Source organism: Nycticebus coucang, chromosome 4 (genome assembly GCF_027406575.1).
Source record: "Nycticebus coucang isolate mNycCou1 chromosome 4, mNycCou1.pri, whole genome shotgun sequence".
In the NCBI taxonomy this organism is placed as follows: Eukaryota; Metazoa; Chordata; class Mammalia; order Primates; family Lorisidae; genus Nycticebus; species Nycticebus coucang.
Window position 1 is genome coordinate 123570434 of NC_069783.1, and position 27850 is coordinate 123598283.

Consider the following 27850-nt stretch of genomic DNA (forward strand, 5'->3'; position numbering starts at 1 on the left):
ACTCTGTCTGAAAAAAAAAAGAAAAAAGAAAACCAAATATCCACTGTTAATATGATTTCTATAACACATAAGTAAATTTGTATATAAAGCAAATTTCTATAAAATTAACCAAACATTCATCTAATAGATATTTCCTTTTTTGTTTGTTATGGGGTTTTTTTTGTTTTTGTTCTAGAGAGAGTCTTGCTGTCACCCCATCTAGAATGCAGTGGCATCATCATAACTCTCTGCAACCTCCAACTCCTGACCTCAAGCAATCCTCCCACCTCAGCCTCCCAGAGTACTATGATTATAGGCATAAACCACTATTCCTGACCTATTAGATATTTCTTAATCATTTACTCAGTAAAGCTCTACCAGGAGCAAAGGTGACATTAATTTCTCTCTTAATGGAGGAAGCAGCTTCATGAAAAGACCAACAACGGGAGTGCAAGGTGCTATGAGTATGCAACAAAAAGGCACCATCCCTAAAGTACAGGGTCCAGGAGGAGTTTCTGGAACAAGTGACATCTGATCTAAGCCCAGAGAAATAAACAGGAGTTAGCCAGGTAAACAAGGAAAGAGTAAAAAGCATGCAAAAAGGTCGGAGGTGAGGTCAATGAACCAAAGGAAGCTCGGGTCAAATGTAAAGTGAAAAGAGAGAAATGGTAAGTGATGGGTCTGGAGACATATGTGGGAAAGGCCTGGTAAGCCACATGGAAGAGTCTGGACTTCATTCAGAGGGTAGCAGGAAATTTTGAAGGGTTTTAACAGTGGGATAACTTGGCTGCAGTATGTGGAAGACCTGGGAGGAAAGCCAGACAGATGGCAAGGAGAATACTTAGGAGATTATCACAGTAATGCAGACAAGAGAAGACGGAAGAGTGAACAAAAGAGTGGGGGCAGGGCTGGAAAGAAGGGGCAGTCAGCAGAGACATACTACAGGAGGTAGAATCCTATTGCTTTATTTCATTGACTTAAAGTGTATCTTCAATTAGCATTTCAAATTAATACGCAGCTGCCAGGGGAGCATGATATTTAAGTTTTCCCAAACTCCAAAGGTTTAGTGACCTAGAAATGGCCAACGCGTACAACGGAACGTCAGTACTTGACAGTGGCCGTGTAGATCCCCTTAGGATCTTAGCAAAATGTGTTTCCAGATTCAGAATTTTTCAGATTTTAAGACCAAGTGGTATATATAGTTTATATTATGTAACACTCTCAATAGGATCAGGGACATCACTTCATAATCAAATGCATTCATAATTTTGCAGCAAAATGTGTGAATAGTCACACTCAAGGGAATGAATAAAGACTGTAAAGAGTCTTAAGAGAGAGCTCAGGTCAGGTTTTGCCAAAATGAGTTCAAGTCAGTTATTACTGCTAAAAAAATAACAAAAGAACTTGAACTTATTCGGAGCTCTGGGTATTTCAGAATTAACAGATAATGGTGAGCATATCTTAATTTGTATGCTAAGTTTGGATTTCTATATGAAAACTATGCCTTTCACAAGCATTTTACTCCAAAGTATCAAAGTACTTAAAAAGAAATCCAGACAAGAAAATAATTACAAGCTCCCCTCAATAATACTAAGTGAACTACTAAAGAAAGGTTTTAAAATGTCACTGAACCCAAGTATCTATGTGCAGAGGCAACCAGAACTCAAAAAAACAGCTGTTTTAAGAACTTTCCCATCTTCCCACGATGGCAGGTGGGAAAACAAAGCAGAAGCTAAGGATGGCAATGCCAGTAACAAGATCAAGAAGGAAGCCCCACAGCCAAAAAGCTTTGAAAAAGGAAGCTCCTTATAGCTGGGAGCCTATCCTTGCAAAGAAATCAGCAGATATTCCCAATTCAAGAGGTATTCCATCCAGGAAGGCTCTGTCCCAGCAGACATGCACAACAGCTACATCTGCAAGGATGAAAAGGAAGGTTCTTTCTACCATGACAGAGCTAGGTGGTGGTAGTAAGAATGGTGACACCATGGGGAAATCTCCAAATGTTCTGATAGAACCTTCTCAAAGATGTAATTTGAAAACTATTGAGCCATAATGAAAAGTACCACAAGCCAGCCTTGGTGGCTCACACCTGCAAGCCCAGCACTTTGGGAGGATGAGGCAGGAAGATCACTTGAGGACAGGAGATCAATACCAGAACTGGTCAACATGGCAAGACTCCCTCTCTACAAAAAAAATTAGAAAGTTATCCAGGCATAGTGGTGGGTGCCTATAGTCCCAGGTACTCAGGAGGCTGAGTTAGGAGAATTGCTTGTGCCCAGGAGTTAGAGGCTACAGTGAGTCTGTGCACTCCAGCCAAGGAAACAGAATGAGACCCTATCTTTAAAAACATAAAACAAAATATAAAAACATAAAATAAAGCACTACAGTAACACATAAGAAGACTTCAAGCCACTGCTGGGTCCCCTCTGATCATCCTCACTAGCTATAGGGAGGCAAGCAGTGGTTTCCCTGGAGCAACTGAGCAGTGGCCTGTCATATCAGAATGGACCACTAAGTCCTCAACTGAGTTCCTTTACACAGACACTCAAAATTTGTCGATGCCTCAACCAAAATGGACACTGAAAATCCCAAAGCACTTCAACAATACTTATTTTTCACCTTTATTCTTAAACTTTTTATTATGAAAATTTCTGAAATATGTAGAGAGAGTTCATTGAGCCCCTGAGTAGTTATCTTCTAGCTAACAATTATCAACCAAAAATACTTATTCTAGGTACATATTCCATTTAAGTACCTTTTTTGTCAAAGTATTTTAAAGCAAATCCCAGATACCATGTTATTTTGCCCCTAAATATTTCAATATTCATCCTGAAGGACAAGGACACAATCTTAACTGACTGCAATGCCAGTATGATTGCTAAGAACTTAAGCAATATATAATTCCAAATGCATATTCAAATCCTCTCATTATCAAAAATGTCAACGTTTGCTTGAATCAGAATTCAAACAAGGTCAACTCATTGTACTTTTTAAGGTCAACTGATTTTTTTAAATTTCTATATATTTTTTAATTTATTTTAATTATTATGGATACCTAATAGTTGTCTCTATTTACAGGGTACCTACAATGTTTTGCTACAGGCATACAGTGTATGATAATTAAATCAGGATGACTGGGGTATGCATCACCTCAAGTAACAATGCTTACTTTTTTTTTTTCCTCTGAGAGAGGTGGTGTCATCATAGTTCACTGCAACGTCAAAATCCTGGGCTCAAGTGATCTTCTCACCTCAGCCTCCCAAGTGGCTGCAACTATAAGTGCCCACCACCACACTCAATTAATTTTTTTATCTAAAAAAATAAAAATAGGGTCTCATTATGTTGGTCAGGCTGGTCTCAAACTCCTGGCCTCAACTGATCTTCCTGCCTCAGTCTCCCAAATGTTGAGATTACAGGCATGAGCCAACACACCCATCTGATGTTTAATTTTAAGAAGCTACATGAGACTAGACATCAAGAAGGTAGGCTCTTTAACTTAGAGCAAGAGAAATATGAGTTCATAGAGCAGTGCAAGGCAGACCAGAAAACTATGGACATTCAACTGTTGCCAAAAAATCAGAGCCCTTCCTAACCGCAGGACTGACTGGGTTTTGTGATGCCTTGAAAATGAAGTTTATCCTCACAAACTGGTAATTAAAATATCCAAAACAACAATAACAAATAAAAATGAAGCAAAACAAACAAAAACCCTGTTGTTTCAAGGGAACTTCCTTTCTGAGAGCTAATGATGAAGCCCACTGAAACATGAGAGGCTCTTTAAGATGCAGGGAACGCAAGACACAAGTTGCAAAGGCAACAAACGTCCTAGAATGTTAGCAACCTTCTCAACACACCACGGTCAACTGAAGGTGAGGCCTACATGCCCCAGGTCTCAAGCAAGGAATGCTTCTACGTCCATATTCAAGGAAAAGATAGTTCAGGCCACAAATATGACAGGCTTGGCATTGGTTCTGAAGAGCATTTGGTCATTTCAAGGTCAGTCTCTCAACACACTCATATAAGAATGTCTTCACTCAAAGGCTGTGTGGGGCCAAGAAAAACCTCTCTACAGGCACTGGGCTCTCAACTACTATGAAACCAAAGCAAATAAACTGTTTATTCTAGGTCAGAAATAAAGCCAGTAAAGTCCCAAAACAAACACCCAGTGGAAGTTCAAGATAGAAAGAAGTTCCACCTCTATCTTACCCTTTTCTCTTACATGAGCCTCTGTAAAAATTTATCTCTATTCAAGGTAACATGATAAACTTGTTTTAGGGGCTGAATTAGAAAACATACTTTTTTAAATATAGGAATCCAGGCTGGACACAGTGACTCACACCTATAACCCTAGCACTCTGGGAGGCCAAGGCAGGCGCATTGCCTGAGCTCAAAAGTTCGACACCAGCCTGAGCAAAAGCAAGACATCATGTCTATTAAAAATAGAAAAAACTAGCTAGGCATTGTGGCAGGTGCCTATAGTCCCAGCTACACAGGAGGCTGAGGCAAGAGGATCAATTGAGCCCAAGAGTTCGAGGTTGCTATGAACTATGATGCCACAGCACTCTGCCCAGAGCAGCAGAGTGAGACTCCGTCTCAAAACATAAATAAATAAATAAATAAATAAATAAATATATACACATACATACATTTATGTAAATATATATAACTACATATATGTATGTTTATTTATATATATACACACACACACAAAAGAATGAATGAATGGATCTAACCTTCTAATGGATCTAAATCTCTTTATTTATAAAGAATGAATGAATAAATGGATATAACCTCCCAAGAACCTAAACAAGCCCAAAGTGAATTTTAGCATTCTATAAATTACACTGTATGCCCATAAGGGAAAACTATGCCACTGTTCAAAAGAATAAAGTAGACCAGTACATAATGACATGGAAGGATGTCTGAATAAACTGCTAAAAGGCAAAAGGCAAACTGAAGAGCCAAGTACAGAGTAACATGCCATTTTTGTAAAACAAACTATATACATGAGTATATAGAATTTTTTCCCACATGGGGCATAGTTAAAGGCAGAAAGAGCATATCAGCATTAATATTTGTCTCCCTAGGGAGAGGAATTAGAAGAGAAAGTAGAGGACTTTCCTGCAACTTCATGCATGTCTGCAGTGTTTGTATTTTCTTATAGTAAGTGCAATTATCTTACTTTTTAAAAATTAAAGCAAGATTCTATTAAAGTAATAACAGACTATGCTCTATTCCCCAATAAATGACTTCTCATTATTGCTCTGTAAGCCACAGCTACAATACCCAACAATAATGGGTTAGCTTTTAATCTTTGTAACAAGGAGAACAGGAAGTCACCTGAAAGTCAGGAAAGCAAGTGAATGAACTTCACGGGCAAGAACTATATTCAATTCTATGACAGGTATCTGAGTATCAGAGCACTAGGCTAATTCCAAAGAGATGAATACAAAGACTCACCAGATACAGGTTATTTTTGTCCTGAAAGGCATATTGTAATTGGGGAATCCAAGGACTTGTACTTCGTGATAATATGTTCCGTTCTTCCTCAAAAAATGAAACCTAGGGAAAAAAGAAACCCTTTAAACAATTAGAAAGAACTAAGCTTATGGGGATTGGGGAGAGCCTTTTCCTCTGTCCTTAAGCCTAAACTGATGTTTCTAGCTTAAAATAAAAAGCTAACACTTAGTCCAGCATTCAACAAACCTCAATCACTCACCCGCTTTGCTCACAATTTTTGCCAGCTCCATATATTACCTACTCAATTATTTACCTATCATCTTTCTCTAAGTTAAACTCACTTTCTTTAAATCTAAACATCTTTCTCTTCCTCTTCACCTTTCCTTCCTGAACAATTCAGGCCTAAAGCCATTAGCTAGAGCAGGACAAGGTAAGCATCCGTGCCAGTTATAGGAAAAGAGAGCAGTGGTGGCCCATAAGAGGTACCAGACCCAACCAGAGTGGCAAGGGCAGCAAACGTGGGGGGGGCCACCCCATGTGACCTCATAGGGCCCACACAGGGTGAGGAAGACAGTCACATGTAGAAACAGGTTATGTGAACCCACTAAGGGAATATGCAGTCACAGCAAAGACAGGAGACTGCATGCACACAGATTCATAAAATCAGTAAAAATATCAAGGGTAAGATGTCGGAGAGAAGAAAGTTACGAACATAGAAAGAGTGAAAACTAAAATAAACCCTGTGAAGCTGGATTGGAATTGGAGGGATTGGTGTGAACTCATGAATTTCAATGTAAGTATAAAGGACTTCCCTTTATAATTCATGCATGTCTGAAGTGAAAAAGTTTTAACTTTTCTATAAATTTGTGACTGTTTAAATAAATATGGATATAAATGTGTACATGTATTGCGTGTGCACATGGATGTAGGTAAGTATGTTGTACACACACATATGTATTCTTTAGCACTGTCCACTGGAAGGGTCTGGGAGCAGTGACACCACAGTAACAATGAGAAAATCCAACACCCAGATCTTGGCCTCTAAATACCATTTTCCACTAAAATGAGTAGGATTCCTTGGAGAAACAACTGACCCTCAGGCTGAGACAGGGAAAGTAAAAGCACCATAAGAGCCTGAACATCTCTTTATACCAGGATCAAGAAAGTACTTTAAGAAAGACAGGGATATGTCCAAAGGACACAAAAGCCAACCTGAAGAGATTCTCGTTAGCCAACCTGAGGACAATTTGAGTATGAATATAGTGACAGAAACTGACTGTAACTCACTGACTAAAAAAGGAAAAGCAAGTCCACACAGATATAAATAAATAAGTGAATACATTGAAAACTTTACGAGGAACAGGATTCTTTCCATCGTTTGAAAGGGCAAACAAACTCATCTAATTTCCAAGGGGAAAGGAGTAACTATGCAGAGGAGAAGCATGGAAGGCACCTGAATCAAGTGGTCAAAATGACATCGTCATGAATGTGACAAATTAAAAGTGAGAGTCTGGCTCAGTGCCCGTAGCTCAGGGGTTAGGGCGCCAACCACATACCATGGGGCTGGTGGGTTCAAACCCAGCCCGGGCCTGCTAAACAACAATAACAACTGCAACAATAACAAAAAATAGCCGGGCCTTGTGGCAGGTGCCTATAGTCCCAGCTACTTGGGAGCCTGAGGCAAGAGAATCGCTTAAGCCCAAGAGTTTGACGTTACTGTTGTGTGTGACACCACGGCATTCTACCGAGGATGACATAGTAAGACTCTACCTAAAAAATAAAATAAATAAAAATAAAAGTGAGAGTCACTTTGGGATGCAAGGACAGCAGAGAATCTCGTCTGATATTCCCGCTAAAGATCTATAACCTGAATCTAAACACGAGTGACATCAGACAAACCTGAATTTTTAAAAGTAACTGGTCTATAATCATCATAATTGTAAAGATTCTCCTGGAGAATGCTAGGTAGGAAAAATGAAAGTATTATGAAGTTAATGGGAACCCATGAAAAATTAAGGAGACTAATTTTTTGGACTGAGGGAGACTAAACAGCAAGGACAACTAAATGCCAAGTATGATTCTAAACTAGATCTTTTTATTATATCCGGTAAAACCTGAACAGGATTAGAGGATTCAATGGTAGTAATATATCATCACTAATTTGGTGATTCTGATGATCACATTGTGGTTCATGGAGGATTTCCTTGTAGGAAAAACACACTAACATAATCAGAGGTAATGGGGCATCAGGTTGGCAACTTACTTTCAAATGGTTCATGGGAAAAAAAGTAGGTGTACTTTATGGTAGTTAATTTTACATGTCAACTTGGCTTGGACATAATAACTAGTTATTCGATCAAACACTAATCTCCATGTTGTTATGAAGGTATTTTGTAGATACAGTTAACATCTACAATCAGTTGTCTTTAAGAATGTCCTCAATACCCTGGGTGGGGGCCGGGTGCGGTGGCTCACACCTGTAATCCTAGCACTCTGGGAGGCCAAGGCAGGTAGATTGCCTGAGCTTACAGGTTCGAGACCAGCCTGAGCCAGAGCGAGACCCTGTCTCTAAAAATAGCCAGGCATTGTGGCGGATGCCTATAATCCCAGCCACTCGAGAGACTAAGGCAAGAGGATCACTTGAGCCCAAGAGTTTGAGGCTGCTATGTTGCCACAGCACTCTACCGAGGGTGACAAAGTACGAGTCTGCCTCAAAAAAAAACAAAAAAAACCTGGGTGGGCCTCATCTAATCAGCTGAAACGCTTTAAGAGAAAGACTGCAGTATCTCCAAGGAAGAAGAAATTCTGCCTCAAGACAATATTGTGTGCTCCTGCCCAAGAATTTCTACAGATTTCAGACTTTCCAGCCCTCTACAATCATGTACATCAATTGTCTGAAATAAATTATATATGTGTATATATGTAAATATATTATGCGTGTGTGCATACATATTTCTGTGTGTATATATAACATAAGATGTCACATAAAACTATCACATACAGTATAAACAGCTTTATTCTGAACCATTTGAGATATATATACACACACCCAACACACATTGAATATATATAGAATAATTAATATACACACAGAATATATGTATATACATAAAATATATATAGGAGACATTCACACACACACATATGTGTGCATATCTCCCCTACTGGTTCCATTTCTCTTAAGAACCCTAACTGTTACAATATACTTGCAACTTTTCTATAAATCTTTGATTGTTTCAAAACTTTTAAAAACTTAATTTTAAATATAAGTTTTATTTAATTATAACAAGCACCTCTGTGAAAGTCACAGGTTTTGAGATGCTAGTTAACATTAAACTATTATATGATTTTAGTCTGTCCATGTTCTACCTAAAATCATCTGATTTAATATACCCAGCGATAAATGTAACACACTTGGCAAATACCAACCGAAACCCAGTAATTCACTGTACTTGACGTGCTGATCCTTTTATTTTCCTGGCATATAAAGGGCATTCAAAGAAGGCTGGCTGAACAGAAGAGTCTATACCTTTATTTGCTTACCACTAGCTTTGTCTACCCTACAGCTTTCACTGAAATCAGCAGTCCCCGGGGACTTCCTTGGGAGGGTATGCTGGCCTCTCCCAGGTGACAGGCCTTGTTTGCAGGCTACTACCTCTCTCTTCCTCCACTCCGGCATTTCCATTCTCTCACTCCCTGTGTTGGCTTCTTTCTTCTCATGCCCTTAAATTCCAAATCCTCACCATGGCTCAGTTAAAGATTCTACTGTTTTGGAAGTTAGGGTCTCACTGTGGTGCCCAGGCTAGAGTGCAGTAGCATCAGCATAGCTCACTGCAATTTCAGACTCTTGGACTTAAGCAATCCTCCTGCCTCAGCATCTCAAGTAGCTGGGACCACAGGCACAGACTACTGCACCTGGCTAATTTTTGCATTTTTCTGTAGAGATGGGGTTTTCACTATGTTGCCCAGCTGGTCTCGAACTCCTGGACTAAAGCAATCCTCCAACCTCGGCTTCCCAAAGTTCTAGGATTATAGGCATGAGCCACCACATCTGGCCTTCTTTCATACGCATTCTCTTCAGGAATGAATGGTTGGTTTTAATCAGCTCCTGTATGTATATGATTTTATAAACTCATAGCCCACACCTCCTTTTAGGTCATTTGCCTAAAGAAAGGCACACCTATTTGAACATCTCTACTGTTTGCCTGCAGGGCAGGATGTTGGATTATTTTCTTTTTACATGTGCTATTTCTCATTTAAAACCTAAGCATCGCAAGGTCAGGGCTACATCTAATGCCACACAACAAATACAACAGATGCTCAGTGAGTGTGAACTGATGATAAGTAGTTCTTACTTAGGAGTTGGGAGGTTGAAGAAGCATCTTCCACTCCTCTCTTCTTACTTGCCACAGCTTGTCACTTTTCCCTTCTATTATGTTGTTCACATTTATTTCTAAACACAGAGGCCACATTATTCTCAGACTCTGACAAGCAGCTTCGTGCCCTCTGCTACTTCTCTGATTGGAGGCACAAAGTCATTGAAGTCCTCAGGGACCAGACTCTGACCCCAACCTCCTCTTCCAAAAGCTACATAATCTCCAACCACCTTGCAAGGTCAGCTGCAATTCAAAAAACGGTTGTTGGGGAATAGCGAGCTATTATGTAATGCACACAAAGTTTCTGTTTGGTACGACGAAAAAGTTCTAGAAGCTGACAGTGATCATGGCCATACAATATTGTGAATGCACTTGATGCTATAATACCACCACATTATACACTTAAAAATGGTTAAAATTTAAGCCATTTAAAATACATTTTACATTATGTATATTTTATCACAATAAAAACATTTCTTTAGATTTCTCACCAATAACCTCCTCCCCACCCAAATGTCCTCAATTCTCCCCACTTCCCCATTTTTCTGCAAGTAAAAAATGACACTCCAAACTTCAAGGGTAACTCTCTAAACCACTACACACACACACACTCCAGCACAGCATTCTAGAACTCCAACCTTCAGAATGTCACAGACAGCCACACTTCTACTTGGCACATTCTCATCACTTCTCTGCCCAGAACCTGTGAGAACTTTCCCTAACAGTCCCTGGCCTCACCCACATACCTCTGCTCTCACCATAATTAATGAAATTGCTAATTGCTCCCCCACTCTTGTGAGAAGTTAGTTGTTAAGTACCTCCTTTACATATTTGCTTTTTTCCTCCGTTTCCAAGGTTGTTTTTAAACCCTGAGTATAACAGTCCTGGAACTTCAATTCCTTTTGCTAGCTTCCCACAGAGCTGAGTACATTATCGAACACATGACATACACTAGAATGTCTGTAAGTAAAAAATGACTCCCTGAACTTCAAGGCTAACTCTCTAAAACACAGCAAATGAATCGATACATCTAGAGCAGCAACCTTGTTTAAAAGAAAGCAAAATGCCACAACCGAAAAGAAAACTTCTTACCTGTTCTCAAGCAAGCAATTCCCTAGCCACATAACAAATAATTTTACTCAATTTCTTCAAAAGCCTGTTTTAAAATCAAATACACATGCCCATAACACAACTATCTAAAGCATGTACAAAAGCAAACGCTATCTGATTCACCCCACCATCTGCATAGCTTGAATCCCCAGCTGATGGGCATGAAAGATCAGCTTAAATTCATTAGTTAAAAGGCCAACTTAGCTCTGAAATAAAATACAACTATAGAAACATGATAAAGAAATGAAAGGGAATTTGTGAGCCTTCAAAATTAGCATCTGTACAAGAAGAGCTTAGAACATGAGAGACCTTTTTGCCCATGCAATTGCAATTAAATATACAGTCATAGAGAAAAACTTGTTCAATCCTAGAATGAACATTCTGGTACAGAAAGAGGTAAACCATGATGTTAAAATGCTCCTACCTGCTCCTGGGCCAATAAGGCCTTCTTCTTCATGATTTTCATGGCATAGATGTCCCCAGTTGCTTTCTCTCTTACCACCTGCACCTCAGCAAAGTGACCACAACCTACAAGACTTCTGATTTCAAAGTCCTTTGCCGAAGGCTGGAGCTCCTGTAACTCAGCTATGGTGTCAGAATCTGCAAAAGATGGAAAAGTCGCTCCCAGGTAAATATAGCATTTTAAGTCCATGCATCTTTATGAAAGAAAACAAAGAAAAAATTGTTCTCATGTCTTCCCTCACAAAGACATTTAGTCACTTTCTCATCCATCATGAATAATTATAAAATCAGCACAAAAGTGTTTTTATATGTTAAGTTAAAATTAAGGGCTCCAGAAATTCCAAAGTACAGTTTCCATGGTAGCTATAATTTGAATCTCGTAGACTTAGAAAATAGACAGAGAAGATACAAACTATGCTTTTCTTCTTCCTCTCTGAAGGCTGGAGGGCAGTGTTCGGTCAAACATGCTTATCAGCATTAAGATTGCTCTAGAATGAAACATAAGCAACTTGATTCTCCTTTTAATAAACTTTGAAGTTGGCTTTCAGATCATTCCATTCTAACTACACGTGTTCTGCTTATTTTCATTGCATTTACCCAGTTTTATCTCTCTAGGTACTATTACTGACAATAATAGTAATGCCTTTTCTTGCCTTAATATGTGACAGTGCTTAAAAAGAGGGGACAGCCACTGAGCCCAAGGAACCAAATGAAGCCCTAGACATTTCCTTTGCAGGGATGACAAGGCACACATTGGCATGGATTTGCAACTATTTAAAAAAAAAAACGTATATTTCATTCCTTTTTCAGAGTCTAATCTCTCAGTCAGAGATCTTCAGTGTACAAAGTATGGACTAAATGGATGGAGGATTTGGAACCTGACATATGCTTATTAACACCCTACATACATTAAGCTGAGACTTCACTTCTATGTAATGATGCTACTGACTTGCTAAAGGGCCATTACCAGTGGCTGACCTAAAATTTTAAAGCAGCACATGATGGGGAACTGCATCGTATACAGCGGTTATATGCAAAAGGAAGGCAAGTGACACCTATGGTCAAAATTATCAGAAAGGTGGCCCATTGAAAGGTGGCCCAGAAAGGTGGCCCATTGAAAGATCAAGAGACTGTCATAAAATCCCACAGGGACACTAGAATCTGCCGGGCACTGGAAGGGATGGCCATTTCAATAGTTGGGTAACAGAGAAAGTTAAGAGCTACATTCTAGAGCCACACTCAGCTCTGCAAGTTGTTCAAACTATGAGAGAAACTGAGTCAAACAAAGGGAAAAGCCATTTCATACCCCCAGTCACTGAATGGCCTTTTTAAAATTTTGAGATAGGGTCTTATTATATCACGAAGGCTAATCTTGAACTCCTGGGCTCAAGCAATCCTCTGGCCTTGCCCTCCCAAGTAGCTGGGACTATAGCCAGAGACAAGCCACATCTGGCTCTGAATGGCATTTTGATGAGTTAGCCAATGCAATGCCCATTGTTATTCCCACCCTTTCTCTGATGCATGGGAAGAATTGAATTCTTTTGCATCACAGGCAAATATGCTGAGCTCCACTGTACTGAGTGTCTTACAAGTCACAGACCTCACCTGCCAGTTCTACCAGTCATCCTAAGACACCTTCCCTTGGTCCCCTAGGGAACCAGGCAAGAATAGTGGGTGGATCCATGTGAATTCATCATGACTACTGTAAAAACTAAATCTAGGGCACCTACACAAAGAATATCATGCAGAAGCAAAATTGAAAGCAGCACAGTATTTTCCTTTTGCCCTGACAATGCTGTGCCAAGCCCTATCCTCCTTCCCTGTCCATTTCCAAGTTTCTTTCAGATCAAGTATTTGAGTTTTGAATTATAATTCCCCAAATATCCTGGCTTGCAATTTTCTGGGTTAAACCAGATTTAATTATTGCTCATATACAAAGCCAATCTCTCTTAAATCTCTATTAGGCCTTGGGTTGCTTACAGTGTTGTCCAACTTAATAACTCTGGATCTGTCACTGGTGATCACCAGGCATCTTAATCATGCAAGGAGACATACCGCTTTGCAGGCAAAACCACTAACATACTATCTCAAATTCTGAGAAACTATGTCAAATCTCCATTTTATTACCCAAAGGTTTTAGATTATCAGGGCAAACAGGTAAGATACTAAACTCAAGCCTATGACTATTATAAAAAAAAAAAAAAAAAATCTGTCACAACTTCTCTCCATACCATCTGTTTCTCTGACCCCCAAACCACATCATCCTTCATCTCTGCACACTTTTAGTTATAGTATTAAGGGCCCAGTGGGTACCAAATATGAAAATGGAAATAAAGACACAAGGAACTGTAATGAAAATGCAGTCAAAGAATGACTTTGTTGAACAAACATTTGGACTCAGCAGGCAAAAGGCAATATAGCTGAGTATATAGCTTCCTTTTTTGAAACTAGATAATTCAATCTTTCAATTTCCAGGAAGCAAACCATCCTTTATAGAAACTCTTGCACATGTGCTCAAAAAAAGACACATATGAACATGCTTATGATGTGAACTGTTGTAATAGAAAAATAATCAGAAATAACCTAAGGTCTGTCAACAAGAAAGTGGACACAATTTATAAGTCTACCCATGTAAAGGAATACGGGGCACATGTTGAAAGCAATAAGGTAGCTCAATTTCCATTAGAAAGTATATTCCTTACAAGCAAGGATTTTTGTCTGTTTTGATCACTGCTGTACCCAAAATGAAATCTGGCACATAGTAAATGCTCAATAAATATTCATTTAGCAAATATATTGCTAAGTGAGCAAAGCAGGTGACAAAATATTATATACACATGACCTGTTTTTGCAAAATTAAACAATAATATTAGAACATGCATGGAAAAGGGTTGACAATTGTTAACAACTGCAGGAACTAGTTTATTAGTACATAATGGTTCACTATTCTTTTTATCTTTGTATGTGTTCGAAATTTTTCATAAATATTTTTAAGGCACACAAAAAATTTTTAAATTCTATGAACTAAATTATTAACAATGTTTACTTCAGACAGGTAAGATTTTGAGGAATTTTCTTCCATTACTATGTATGTAATGTGCTATGATTTGAATGTTTGTGTCCCTTCCCAAAAATTCATGTCATGAATGGGATTAATGCTCTTATAAATAAATGACCTGATGGGATCATGTTTTGCCCCTTCTGCCATGTGAAGACACAGCAAGAAGATATCATCTTTAAAGCAAAGAGCAAGCCCTCACTACACACTAAATCTGGATCTTGGATTTCCCAGCCTCCAAAACTGTAGGCAATAAATTTCTACTGTTTCTAAATTCCCAAGTCTAATGTTTGTGATAGGAGTCGGAGTGGCTTAAGACATGATGTTTAACCTGTTATATTTAATGTATCATGTTTACAATGAGGACAAAAAAAGCTTCTCAAAAGTTATCATTTGCCCATCAGTTCTAAAGTTGTAAACATATAGGTTTTGCCTATAGCAATTGTAGCTGAAAAACGGTAGAATTTCAGCTACTGTCAAATCACCAAGAACAATGCAACTTCAATAATTATCAATAATTTTCAGTGCATGTTTTAATATCACACTTGTTGTTTATCTTTTACACAAATTTTATGATACTCTACTTAATGCTTGCCACTTATTTTGTTCACTTGGCAATACGCTCATTCAATGAGTACTGAATGAGCTCCTGATATATGCCAGACACTGTTTCAGGCACTGGGGATACAAGAGTAACTAAGAAAGACAAAAATCCCTTTCCTAGTTTCCAGATCCTCATTCCTTCCCCTCTCTTGGCCCAAGATTAGGGACATTTCTGCTGTAGACACCACTTCAGGGCTACACTCTCTGTTCCACTTTCTCCAATAGTCCCCAAAGAAAATCTCTCCATCCCTAAAGACTCAAAAAACGTGGGCAAGAGCAGCTGATGAACAGTAATGCTTACATTCCAAAACAAAACTGAAAAGGGGAGGGGGGAGCCATACTAATGTAATCATTCATTTTCAATCATGGCCTCTTAACAGTACTCCCCAGGAAGCCTCTTCAAAAATATGAAGCAGTTCCCTAGAAGAGGCTTCTATTAAAAAAAAAAAATCTACATTCCACTAAACTGAGCCTCTGATGACTGAATGATTCTAGATAATTCGCTGCTTTTAAATAACCATAGAATGGTCTTAAGACGAATGACAGTGCCTGTGGATGGCTCAGTGAACTAGCTTTGTCATATAATTTCCTTCCCCTCTATTTGAGAATTTACATATTCAAGAAAAGAAGGTGGGATAATGAACAATACCCCAATTTTAAAGACATACAATATATTATGTTGTAGATATTTACAGTTACCATTACGGGGTAACATTTATTGAGTGCAGTATGCCAGGCAACACAAGTTTGGTCTGTGCATTAACTCATTCAATACCCACACAGCCTTATTAGATGTACATTATCCCAATTTTGCAGATGAGGAAACTGAGAACTCACAAGGTACATATAAAATCCTTAAGGTCATTATAGCTGACATATGCAGATTTTTACCTACTTAGCATCCCCAGCTCCTTCAGACAAATGCACACACTATTCCATGAGCTCCTGGTAATCACTGTGCTTTGACCCCTTTGGGCACTCTGATGAACCTATCATGAAACTTTACACCTAGGCAGCCAAATAACCCAAAGCAGACCCAACTAAAATCTTCCCTGGAATTGCAAAAATCTAGATAATGGAAGATAAACAGTGAACAGAATGTGGTAATCAGTCTTCAAAAATGGTGCCCCATGATCCATTCCCTGTGCAATTCCCTCACACATGGAATCTGGGCAGCCCTATGACTCGCTTCAAACAAGACTACAGCCAAAGAGGTCCTGTGTCCCCTTAGAACTAAGCCCTAAGAAAGTCTGACAGCTTCTACTTTTGTGCTTTTGAAAACTCTGAGCTGTCTGTCATCTAGGCCTCCATGGTACAGAGACCAAGGAGATCAGAGGTCAGCAAGCCTTTTTTAAAGCACCAGATAGTTAATATTTTTGGCTTTGTAGGCTGCATAATCTCTTCTCACAACACTCAAATGCTGTTACAATGTGAAAGCAGCCACAATGCCCTGACTCCTGATGTGGAGACCACACAGAAGTCCCATGTGAAGGGCAGAAGGCCCTGAGACTTCATGGAGAAAGGCAGAGAGAAGCCAAGTCATCCCAGACTCCCAGGTGAACTCCGCCTTCCAGCCAGGGCACCAGATGATTGCTACCTTGACCAATGTCACATGGGGCAGGGGAATCCCCAGCTGAGTCCAACTAACCCACAGAATCATCAGAGGTAATACAATGACTATTGTTTTAAGCCACTAAAAGTTTAAGATGGTTGGTTACACAGCAATGTTGTATAAGGCAGGGTCTCTTAAATTCAGCACTACTGACATTTTGGGCTAGATAATTCCATGTCATGGGAGACTTTCTGTGCATTACAAGATGCTTAGCAGCACCTCTGGCCTCAGCCATTAGATGCCAATAGCACCATCCCCTCCTAGCTGTGACAACCAAAATGCCCACAGACATTGCCAAGTGTCCCCAGGAGGCAAAATCACCACTCACTGAAAAACATTAATGTAAGGTAAAAGAATATAAATCCAGGCACCAACAGCAAACTCCCCCCTGCCCCCCACGGAAGTCAAGCAAAGTGACAAACAAGGTGAAAGCACTGCCAAAATATGACTTTCATAGGCTCTAGGTACTTCTGCCTTCCTCAGCCCCTTCCTCCACTAAAAAAATTATATTTTTATGGCTCCATTGGCACAAAGACTAATACAATCCAGAATCGTTATACATTATCATATTCATTTTTTCTTAGGATTTTAAAACTAAAATGAAATCAAGCTAATTAAAACAAATTAAATTTATTAAAATTAAATATAATGGGTCCAAAGCTCTCTGCTTACTACACATGGAAAGTCAGCCCAAGTTAAGCATAAGGATGAGGCCAAAGGACATTAATTTAGTTTCTGGAACCACCCACACCTTAAGCTTCATTCATCCTGGGATTTCTCAGCTTCCCTAAGCCAGTAAATTCACTCTTCGAATTGAGTTTCTATCACTTGCAACCAAGAACCCTGACCTATCTGGTCTCTCAATTATAGTAGCTACAACTGAACCTGAACCTGGATCTATCTCATTTAGACTCAAGTTCTTACCCACTACCACCAGTCACTAACACATTCTGCCACCAGCATCCTCCTAGTTTTCTCCAACAGGACAGTTTTCAAAAAAAAAGTTTCCCCGGGCGGCGCCTGTGGCTCAAGGAGTAGGGTGCCGGCCCCATATGCTGGAGGTGGTGGGTTCAAACCCAGCCCCAGCCAAAAATCACAAAAAAAAAAAAAAAAAAGTTTCCCAAACTTACACTTCCGGACAAAGTTGCTCACATGCTTAATCTTCATCAGAGCAGGCTGACTGCATTCTTCAAAGAGAACAAAGAGGGCATCTAATATCCCTTCTCGAGAAAGAAGAGACATCTGCTGTTGAGTCATAAAGGGTGGTTTCCCCTAAAAACAGCAAACAGCAGATGGAGACACTGTCAATAATGAAAAGCTTTGATCAATAACATCCACACAGAGTAAATTACAAGCCACCAACTCAACTAACTGCTCACGACACGCTAACAGCACAATTCTGTGGCTTCAATCTTTAAAGCAGCACCAATTGACAGTCATTAAGTTATCACTTGTCCAATTCCATTACTGTGGGTTTCTTTCGCCAGCACCTGGGAAAAAAAACTTCACAAACATGCCATTAAAAAGAAAAAGTCTTTCACTCTATATGATCTGAAGCTCATGAGAACATTTACTCTCGATCCTGCTGATTCTGACATGTTTTCATGTCTCTACAGCAGGAAACGACAATTGTCACTTTTTACATGTGTGCCCAGAAGTGTGTTAATAGCCTAGTTTCTTTAATTCATTCAAACAATCTAGAGTAATCTGAATAGAGTGACTATCATAAAGCTGAATTTATTCACAATCTAGAACAACAGTTATCAACTGGCAGATTGTACCTAGCCAACAGACATGTTTTGTTTGGCCTGTTTATAATAATTTGAATTTATCTGCCAATATTTAAAAATTAGGAGATTTCACACACAAAAAAAAAATAAAAATGGATTATTTGGCATCTCCTCAAACACTGGCAGATCTAGTAACATTGTCCAACATTTCTGCCTGGTGACATTGAGCTGGAGCTGAGTAATGCTGCCCCTCTTGGGAGCAAATGTGTTCTGGAGTTCACTGAAGCCCTGACTCCCAGTCCTCCACTTGGCCTACTTGATTCATTTATACTCACTGCCTGGCCCCTAAAGACATGAATTTGCAACCTCTGGTGTAGAGTCCCATGGGCCAAGCCATGGATTGTGTGGTGGTCTCTCCACAAAAATGGCCACCAACAGTTCCTTAATTCTGTAGGCTCATGATGCTCCTCTCTTCAAGAGCTGGAGTCTATTCCTCCTCCCCTGAATCTTGTGCTATCAAACAACAAAATGTGAGACATACAGCCCTTAGTATACAGCCATACAGTTCAGCATACAGCCCTTAAGAAGGCTGGTAGCTTTTCCTTTTTTTGTAAGCCAGTCACCATGGAATGAAGCTCAGGCTAGACCAAGGGTCAGCAATCAACAGCCCATGGGCAAAATTCAACCAATTGCCTATTTTTATAAATTAAGTTTTACTGCACTATGGGAGGCTGAGGCGAGTAGATTGCTTGAGGTAAGGAGCTCAAGACGAGGCTGAGCCAGAGGGAGACCCTGTCTCTAAAAATAGCCGAGTGCTGTGGTGGGTTCCTACAATCCCAGCTACTTCAGAGGCTGAGGCAAGAGGATCACTTGAGCCCAAGAGTTTGAGGTTGTTGTGAGTTATGATACCATGGCACTCTACCAAGAGTGACAAAGTGAGACTCTATCTCAAAAAAAAATTTTTTTTAAATAAAATTTTATTGGAACACAGCTATACTCATTCATTTACATTTGTCCTGCTTTTTTACTACAATGGCAGAGTTAAATAGGTGCAACAGCCATGCCTAATTTTTAGGTATTCCACAAAGCCTAAAATATTATTTACAGGAAGGAAAAAAAAAAACAACATGAGACCTGAGCCAGACTACTGAGAGATAAAAGACCTCCTGGAAAAGAGAGGCCATGTAAGGAACATGAGGTGCCCCAGCCAGCAGTCAGCACTCAGATGCTCTAGGCCCAGACATAATCCCAGCTGATGTAGCCCTGATGTAGCAGAAGCAGCACACTGAGTCCAGCCAGCCATAGAATCCTAAGAAAAAATAAACCTTTGTCATTTTAAGTTTTGTGCGTGGTTTGTTGCATAGTACTAGATAACTGAACAGACCATCTACATTTCTGTCACTGGAAAACTTAACTAAAGAAAAAAATGAACAGATTCTCTGGTCCTATCCTCAACCTACTGAATTAGAATTTTCCAGATTGTAGCTTAGAATATGTTTAACCAATTCTCCAAGAGAGTTGGACCTTAGCCAGGGCTGGGAAGCACTGGGTCTCAAGGCCACCAAACCTTTACTAAGTCGCTTTAGTTAATAGTCACCACTAACTCAGAGAAACAAGTCACTTTGTTCCTTCTATTCTTCAAGTGTTTAGACCAACTGTATCAGGCGTTCCCAAATATAGTATTGATTCTTAACGAAGTTCTCAACAGCCTGCAGTGAAGTGAGAAAAAATGAATACTACATGTTATCTCTTTTATAAAGCTAAATGTACTCAAATTTGGTCTTTTATTCTAAGATGAAGTTCTTCCTCTCCTGGTATGTCTTAAAATGCCCTCTGTTTACGAAATAAAAGGATCAGAAAATAATAAGTTTTCTCTTTTTGTTTTTTACTTCCTTACTTGGCAAAGTAAAAAGTTGGCAAAGGCAAACCTACATCTGCCCACAAAATTTGTGAAATTTTGCTGGCTCTGAAAGTCTGACAATCACTGACCCAGAACATGTTAGGATGTACTGTTGAGTAGAAGGAAAAAAGACAAACTGACACCCAATCTAAAGTACTTACCTGAATGGAAATCAAAATCGCTACTGTATCCAAACCTCATTAAAACAACACAGTACAGGTAAAGAACAAGCAGTACCCTTATCTGGTCACTCAAGGTAAACATCAGGTGTATGCTATACTTGGAATAACAGCTATGACGGAGGTAGGAAGGTACTCATCACCAAAACAAGATGAACTGGGGTTTACCCACAACTCTTCCTGTTAGAATTTTAAAAATTTAAATATAAAATACACTTAATAAATGCTGATATGTGCTGGTAGGGTGGCCAAATATTTATATGGCCAGCCTTTAGCATCAGACTAAAGATGGAGCCTGACTCTGCCCTTTACAAGCTGTGTGATCTTGGGGAAGTCCTTGCCTACCTCCATATCTGCCTACATTTGTCTTGTCCTATTTAAATCGTAAATAATAGTCCTTACCTTTGTCATGAGGCTAAAGTGAGGTAATGAGGAACAGCTGTTCTATGTCCAGCACATTAGAAACCCAAACTAGTATATACTCAGCACATTATAAGCCCTTAATAAATGAGTGGGAAATGATTTGAAATAAAATGACAAAGGGAATAAAAAGTGGCAGTACTTCAGCCCACTAAGGTTAGAAACAGATTATTCATTAAAAATATGTCATGACTTAAAATGGTGATGGAGATTATCCCATAGAATAACCTAAACTTCCAATTTGTTTCCGTTCTCATGTTTGAAAATACACTATCAAAATTTCAAAAAAATCTTATCAAGAACATATCACTTCCATCATGTTACAAGTATCCTATATAATACCTTCTTAAATATAATTATTGGTAAACAGAAATATTAATATATACTACTCCACACTTAGTTTAACAATAGTTACCATTTATAAAGCATTTACCAAGAGCCAGGCAAAATGCTAAGTGTTTTTATAAAATACCTCACTGTTTAATCCTCACAAAACCCCTGCAGATGAAGTACTACAACCTCTATTGTAAAGAGCAGAAAAGGCCAGGCACAGTGGCTCACACCTGTAATCCCAGCACTTTGGAGGCCAAGACAGGAGGATGGGTCGAGAGAAGGAGTTTGAGACCAGCCTGAGTAACAAAGTAAGGTCCCAGCTCTACAAAAAAAAAGAAAAAATTAGCTGGGTGTGTTGGTGCACACCTATAGTCCAGCTACTTTCAGAGGTTGAGGCAGGAAGATACTTGAGCTCAAGAGTTTAAGGCTGCAGTGAGCTATGATCACACCACTGCACTCCAGCCTAGATGACAGAGGAAGACCCTGTCTCTAAAACAAATTTTTTTTTATAAATTGAGTAGGAAATGGATTCAGAAAAGGTAACTGACTCAACCAAAGTAACACAGCTATTAAGTTCTGGGACCTGGATTGAAATCTAAATCTTCACCACAAACTATGCTGTGCCCCTGACTTGTGAATACTTAAGTAAAATAAAGATTTCTATGTCACCAGTATTCCATAAACATCAGAAACAAAAGAATTAGAAACAGATTTGAAAATAATCTCATGACATTGAATTTTAACACTTCTAGGGGGATGGACATGTCGTATATCTTGAGAAGAATGTGGATTACACAAGCATGGTATTTATCAAAACTTCTTTAAGTTTTTAAATGTAAAAATTTTTTAAATATCCCTTCAATGAAAAAGAATAGTGTTATACCCACAGAAATGGTGGTTTAAGAGTGCCTTTGTTCTCTTGTTTTTCTTTAATAAAAGGACAAACCAGTACAAAAGTATATAGCGTGAGAAATATGGAAAAATGTCCCTTCAAGGGCAAGTTCAACTATCTACTCCTGTCTGCACAGTGTTTCCTTTTCCCCAATACAACCTGCACATAAACCTCCCAGTAGGATTTCTCCTACAATATTAGCCTCAGTCCTGAAATAAAAGCAAAGGTTGAACAACAAGAAGGTTCCAAGGAAATAAACACAGGTGAGCAAAGTTACAGGGCAGCCAGTTACCTGAAAGAAAAGATTCAGCCGGGAGGCCCGGCTAGCAATTGGTTCCATGGCACCAGCATCCAGTGGATTCCGTGCTCCATACTTGAATTTCAACATCTCTGTACCAGTGCTGAAGAACAGTGAAAAAGTCAAGTGTGTACTAACATTCTGAGCAGGAAGGGCTTGAGAGATCTTGATATCCCTCAAGATAACAAAGAGATGAAAATCAGCTATCATTTAAGTCATAGGAAGCTTCAGTCTCGTCCCGGAGATTAAAAACTCAATTTTATCTCACTGTAACGAGCAGTGATACACTTATCTAGCATACTCTCTTACTTATAAATTTATTATCTGCCCCACCCCCATTAAAATGTAGGCTCCACAGGGCAGGGATTTTTCTCCCCAGGGACACACATAGCCTGCAACACAGTAAGAACCAATAAAATAGTTATTGACCAAATGACGGAAATAAGCAAACTACATAGTATGTTAAATGTGAGAAGTGCTTTAGGGTTAAAAAAAAAAAAAAACTACAACTTGGATTCCACCTGTCAAACTCAAACAAAACCTAATCGTGTGTATCCTCGTATTAATCTAAAATTTAGGAATAATTAAATAAAAGTACCAAATGAACTCAGAAAAAAAGCATGGTAAGGGCAATTGGAGCGGTGGGGTTTTTAATAGTGTGGTCAAAGTAGACTTCACTGAGAAGGTAACATCTGAACCAAAACCTGAAAGGGGTACCCTTGGCAGAGGTTACAGCCAAAGCAAAACACCTGAGGCAGGACCTGGCCTCTCCAATGGTAACAGGAAGCCAGAAGAGCTTAAGAGCTCCACTGGACAGAATAACGCCGATAACGCTGTCAGGGGGCATGGCGGAACAGACTCCGCGGGGTTTAGGAAAGGAACGCGTCCTCCCAAACCAGTCACCACCCGGCGGACCCTGCGGCTTCCACCAAGGGTGGGCGCGCGCGTCTCCAGCAGAAGAAGACCCTCCCTGGAACGCGCGGCCCGGGCGAGAGGAACCACCACCCACTCCGCGGCAGGAAGGGCAACCCGGATTGGTGTGAGTGGAGGCGGCCCTTCCCCAGCCACGCAGAGAAGGCCAGGGGAGAACTGGAGGTGGGGGTTCACACTCACCCTCTACAGACCCGGCAAGTCTGGGATCTGCTCTGGCCGGTGCCTCCCGCCTCAGCGTTTGAATCTGGCGAACGGCGTGGGCCGTCTCATCCGTACCTAAGCCAATCAACGTGCCCATTCCTGGGATGGACAACTGCGTCTCAGCCAGGACCCGCCCAAGTCCTTAAAGGGACAGAGGAAGTAACGGGGAAAGCCAATCAAATTCCTTTTTCTTAACTCGCGACCAATGGGAAAAGGAGAAGGGCAAACCCGGCAGGGCAGGTCTTGGAAGTTCGAAATTGGCGGTTGCGCAGGATGCAGTGTTTGGGGACGCGCCTATTTGTCTAGGAACCCTGAAGTAGCCAAGGATCTGTCCTCGGCTCAGCCACCTGTGAGCAGAAAAGCAGCCACTTCGCACAGCCTGGTCTTCTGTCCCTCTCTCAAGACTAAAGAAGTACCTTTTACTTTAGAAAACCAACTGGTTCTCTGCTATAGCTGAAGCAGCAAATGTTTTAATGGAGAGAGGGGAAAGGTCTGACAATGTTTGCGAAGATGTTGAGCTACACAAATATGACACATAGCTGATGGGAGAGTAAATTAGGACAATTTATTTGAAAAAGTTTAGCATTGTTTGCTAACATTGAAGATTTGTGCATTCTATGACTACTGGGCGTAATTTCTCTACCTCAGAGAAAATTAAGAACGCATGGAGACATGTACAAGACTACTCAATACAAAGTAGTGTCGCACAACATAATGGCAAAAAACTGGGAACAACCCAAACGCCCATCCGCAGTAAAAAAGGATAAAATTTTATACTGTAGTTTTTTCATAGAGCAATGGGAAGGAATAAATATAGCTAACCATAAATACATAATACGTCTCAAAACAATGGCCAGGGACACAGGGGTCCTCAAACTGCAGCCTGCGGGCCACATGAGGCAGTGTGATTGTATTTGTTACCGTTTTGGTTTTTTATTTCAAAATAAAATATGTGCAGTGTGCATAGGAATTTGTTCATAGTTGTTTTTTTTTAAACTCTAGTCCGGCCCTCCAGCCGTCTGAGGGACAGTGAACTGGCTCCCTGTTTAAAAAGTTTGAAGACCCCTGCCTGCAAGTGAATAAAGTATGATTCCACTAATATAAATTTCAAAAGCAGACAAAATAAAGCAATGTTGTTTAGGGAGGGATGTACATACAGGTGGTAAAATCATAAGGAAAACAAAAAGTCAGGATAGTACCGTATTTACCTGGAGTTGGGATGAAGACCTTACAGGGTGTAAAGATGCTTCTATGATCTATTTCTTTTTTTTTTTTTTTTTTTTTTTTTTTTTTTTGTAGAGACAGAGTCTCACTGTACCGCCCTCGGGTAGAGTGCCGTGGCGTCACACGGCTCACAGTAACCTCTAACTCCTGGGCTTCCGCGATTCTCTTGCCTCAGCCTCCCTAGTAGCTGGGACTACAGGCGCCCGCCACAACGCCCGGCTATTTTTTTTGTTGTTGCAGTTTGACCGGGGCTGGGTTTGAACCCGCCACCCTCGGCATGTGGGGCCGGCGCCCTACTCGCTGAGCCACAGGCGCCGCCCTATGATCTATTTCTTGACCTGGGTGGGAATAATACAGATGTTGCTTTATAATAAATTATGTATATATGTTCTATTCCTGTACGTAAGTAATTTAAAGGAAGGAGACAATCCTTTTCATACTCTCCTAAACCATACACTAGATAGAACCAGAGATGTGTTCTCTCTCTCTCTCTTTCTCTCTCTCTCTCTCTCTCTCACACACACACACACACACACACACATACACTAGGGCAAAACCAAAGCTACAAACTTACCACAGTTTTTTTGTATTCCCAAATATAACTTGCTTCTTGTACTTGGACAATAATGATAGCTACTATTTGTCAAGCCCTGCTTTTATCAAAAACAGTATCTCATTTAATCCTTCCCACAACCTTGGAAGAGAGGAACTGTAATCCACATTTTACAGGTGGGAAAACTGAAGCTGAGAGAAGTAGAGTGATTAATCATGAGTCTTGCAGTTTTGGATGTTGGAGCTGGGTTTGGAACTCCTCGACTGACTCCAAAATCCTTTCTTCTACATACAAACCTGTATCACAAGGCATGAAAAGTTATCTCAGCCTCTACTTTTGTCATATGGCAAAGGCTGACCCAGCCCAAAAAACTGTGTAAGAATAAGAGGTGCTTCTGATAACATAAAGGGGGGGGGAGATGAAAAGTGGATTGTAGAATGTTGAAGCCAGCTGTTGACTTGATATAAAGAATCTCAGAAAAGCTGTGATTGTTGATCCTGTCAATTTTTCTGCTTATTTTTTTCTTCTAGCCAAACATGTTACTTTCCAGATATCACAAATAGAAACTGGAATCTTGGAACTTGTTTATCATAAGTTAGAATGCAATATTAGAAGCACTGTTTTGCATTGCCCTGAATCTGACCTAGATAGCCTACTAATTTCCCATTAGAACTACCACTGGCCTCCATAAATCCTTTCTGAAACAGGACAAGGAATAAGCAACACAAAAAAATGAATAAAGAAACACAAAACAAAAGCTACATTGACTCTAACAATTTTCTTTCAGGGGTAGTAACTGCACAGAACATTTATGGGGAAAGAGAATAAGAGACAAACAGTGGTTGTGCCAACTGTAGGGTGTCAAGATGCTGCCAAAGATGGCACCTGTAGCACAGTGGTTATGGTACTGGCCACATATCAAACCCGGTGGGGCCAGGTAAAACAATAAAGACAACTGCAACAAAAAAAATAGCCACGCGTTGTGGCAGGCACCTGTAGTCCCAGCTACTTGGGAGGCTGAGGCAAGAGAATCCCTTAAACCCAAGAGTTTGGGATTGTTGTGAGCTGTGACCCCACAGCACTCTACCAAGGGCGACAGCTTGAGACTCTGTCTGAAAAAAAAAGAAAAGAAAGAAAGATGCTGCCAAAGAGAATAAACAGTCATTGATACTAGACTGACAAGAAACCTGAGACTCTATGTTTGTTCTTGCACAAAGTGAATCAATGACCAGTCATTTGCTAAACATGAATTCATGGTGATTGTTGTGATGGGAATTCTGGAAGAACACCATCATAACTGAATCTTGATGAAGGACATTATGACATTCTTACATTCACTCATTCATTTATTCAATAGCCATCTATTGTATCAAGCACTAGGCATCTCCCTTGACTGTTATTAAGAAGTTGAGTATATCCGGAAAATGGAGCCATAAGCAAACAATTGTGGGAAATTATAATAAGTCACTGTGGGTGTGGAGGGTACAGAGGGCTGTGGCAACCAAGGGGAAGGCAGATCGTCTGTGACAGCCAACACCCCCACCCAAAATTTGAAAATAAAGGAAATCTGATTGCCCTTAGAGCATTCAACTGGGATATGACATAAGCAGAGATACACCAAAATACCCAAAAGAGATAGGAGGAATGGATGCAAGACTCAAACCAAAGTTACTGGAACATTAAGAACTGAGAAGCTAACTCCATTCTGGATTTAAAGAGACAAAGTTATTCCGAAAGATGCATACCCAGCTATGAGAGACACTTATAGATGGCATACAAATGTCATTTTTTAATTATATATTTTACTATGTGTTAGAAACTATAGCTAGTCCATCAAACCAGGTGTTTAGTAGACAATACCACTTGAGATGTCCAAGAAGAAGAAAATGAAAAAAAAGAAGAAAATTAATTAGTAGAGAAAATGCTAAATAACCAGTAGTATAGGTGGTACATAGGTATAACTTAAAAAAAAAATCTTGATATTTGGAAAACTGGGCTAGGCATGGTGGCTCACACCTGTAATCCCAGCAATCTGGGAAGCTAAAGCAGGTGGATTGCTTCAGCTCAGGAGTTTGAAACCAGCCTGAGCAAGAATGAGACCCCATTTCTACTAAAAATAGAAAAACCAGCCAAGCATCATGGTGGGCACCTGTAGTCCTAACTACTCAGGAGCTCAGGCAGGAAGATTGCTTGAACTTGGAGTTTGGGGATGCTGTGAGCGATGGCACTCCAGCACTCCAGCCTGGACAACAGAGTGAGACTCTGTCTCAAATTAAAAAAAAAAAAAAAAAAAAAAAAAGGAAAGAAAGAAATCTGGGGAGACTGCATCATCTTATGTAATTCTGCAGTAAGCCCCTGGAGTAAGCATTTTTATTAGCACCTCCATTTTACCAGAGGAGAAATGTAAGCTTAGAGAAGTCACACACTAGTAAATGGTGGAACCAGGACTTGAAGTGGCTCTTTCATTCCAAAGGTTTTTTTGTTTTTTTATTTTTTTTGAGGCTAGAGTGCAGTGCATCAGCCTAGC

At 39.9% G+C, this 27850-nt stretch overlaps 1 protein-coding gene across 4 annotated transcripts in view; it reads right to left on the minus strand.

The window, feature by feature from the left end:
* The window catches only part of CIT (citron rho-interacting serine/threonine kinase), a 184009-nt gene extending 160442 nt beyond the window's left edge, over positions 1-23567 (minus strand). For all 4 annotated transcript variants that reach the window (XM_053587769.1, XM_053587768.1, XM_053587767.1 and 1 more), the window contains exons 1-5: positions 23526-23567; positions 22407-22515; positions 17791-17932; positions 11350-11525; positions 5440-5541 (exon numbers count right to left, since the gene is read on the minus strand). In XM_053587769.1, the coding sequence (XP_053443744.1) occupies positions 5440-5541; positions 11350-11525; positions 17791-17932; positions 22407-22502 (516 nt within the window). In that variant the 5' untranslated portion in view covers positions 22503-22515; positions 23526-23567. The remainder of the gene's footprint in view (positions 1-5439; positions 5542-11349; positions 11526-17790; positions 17933-22406; positions 22516-23525) is intronic.
* Positions 23568-27850: the final 4283 nt, after the last annotated feature.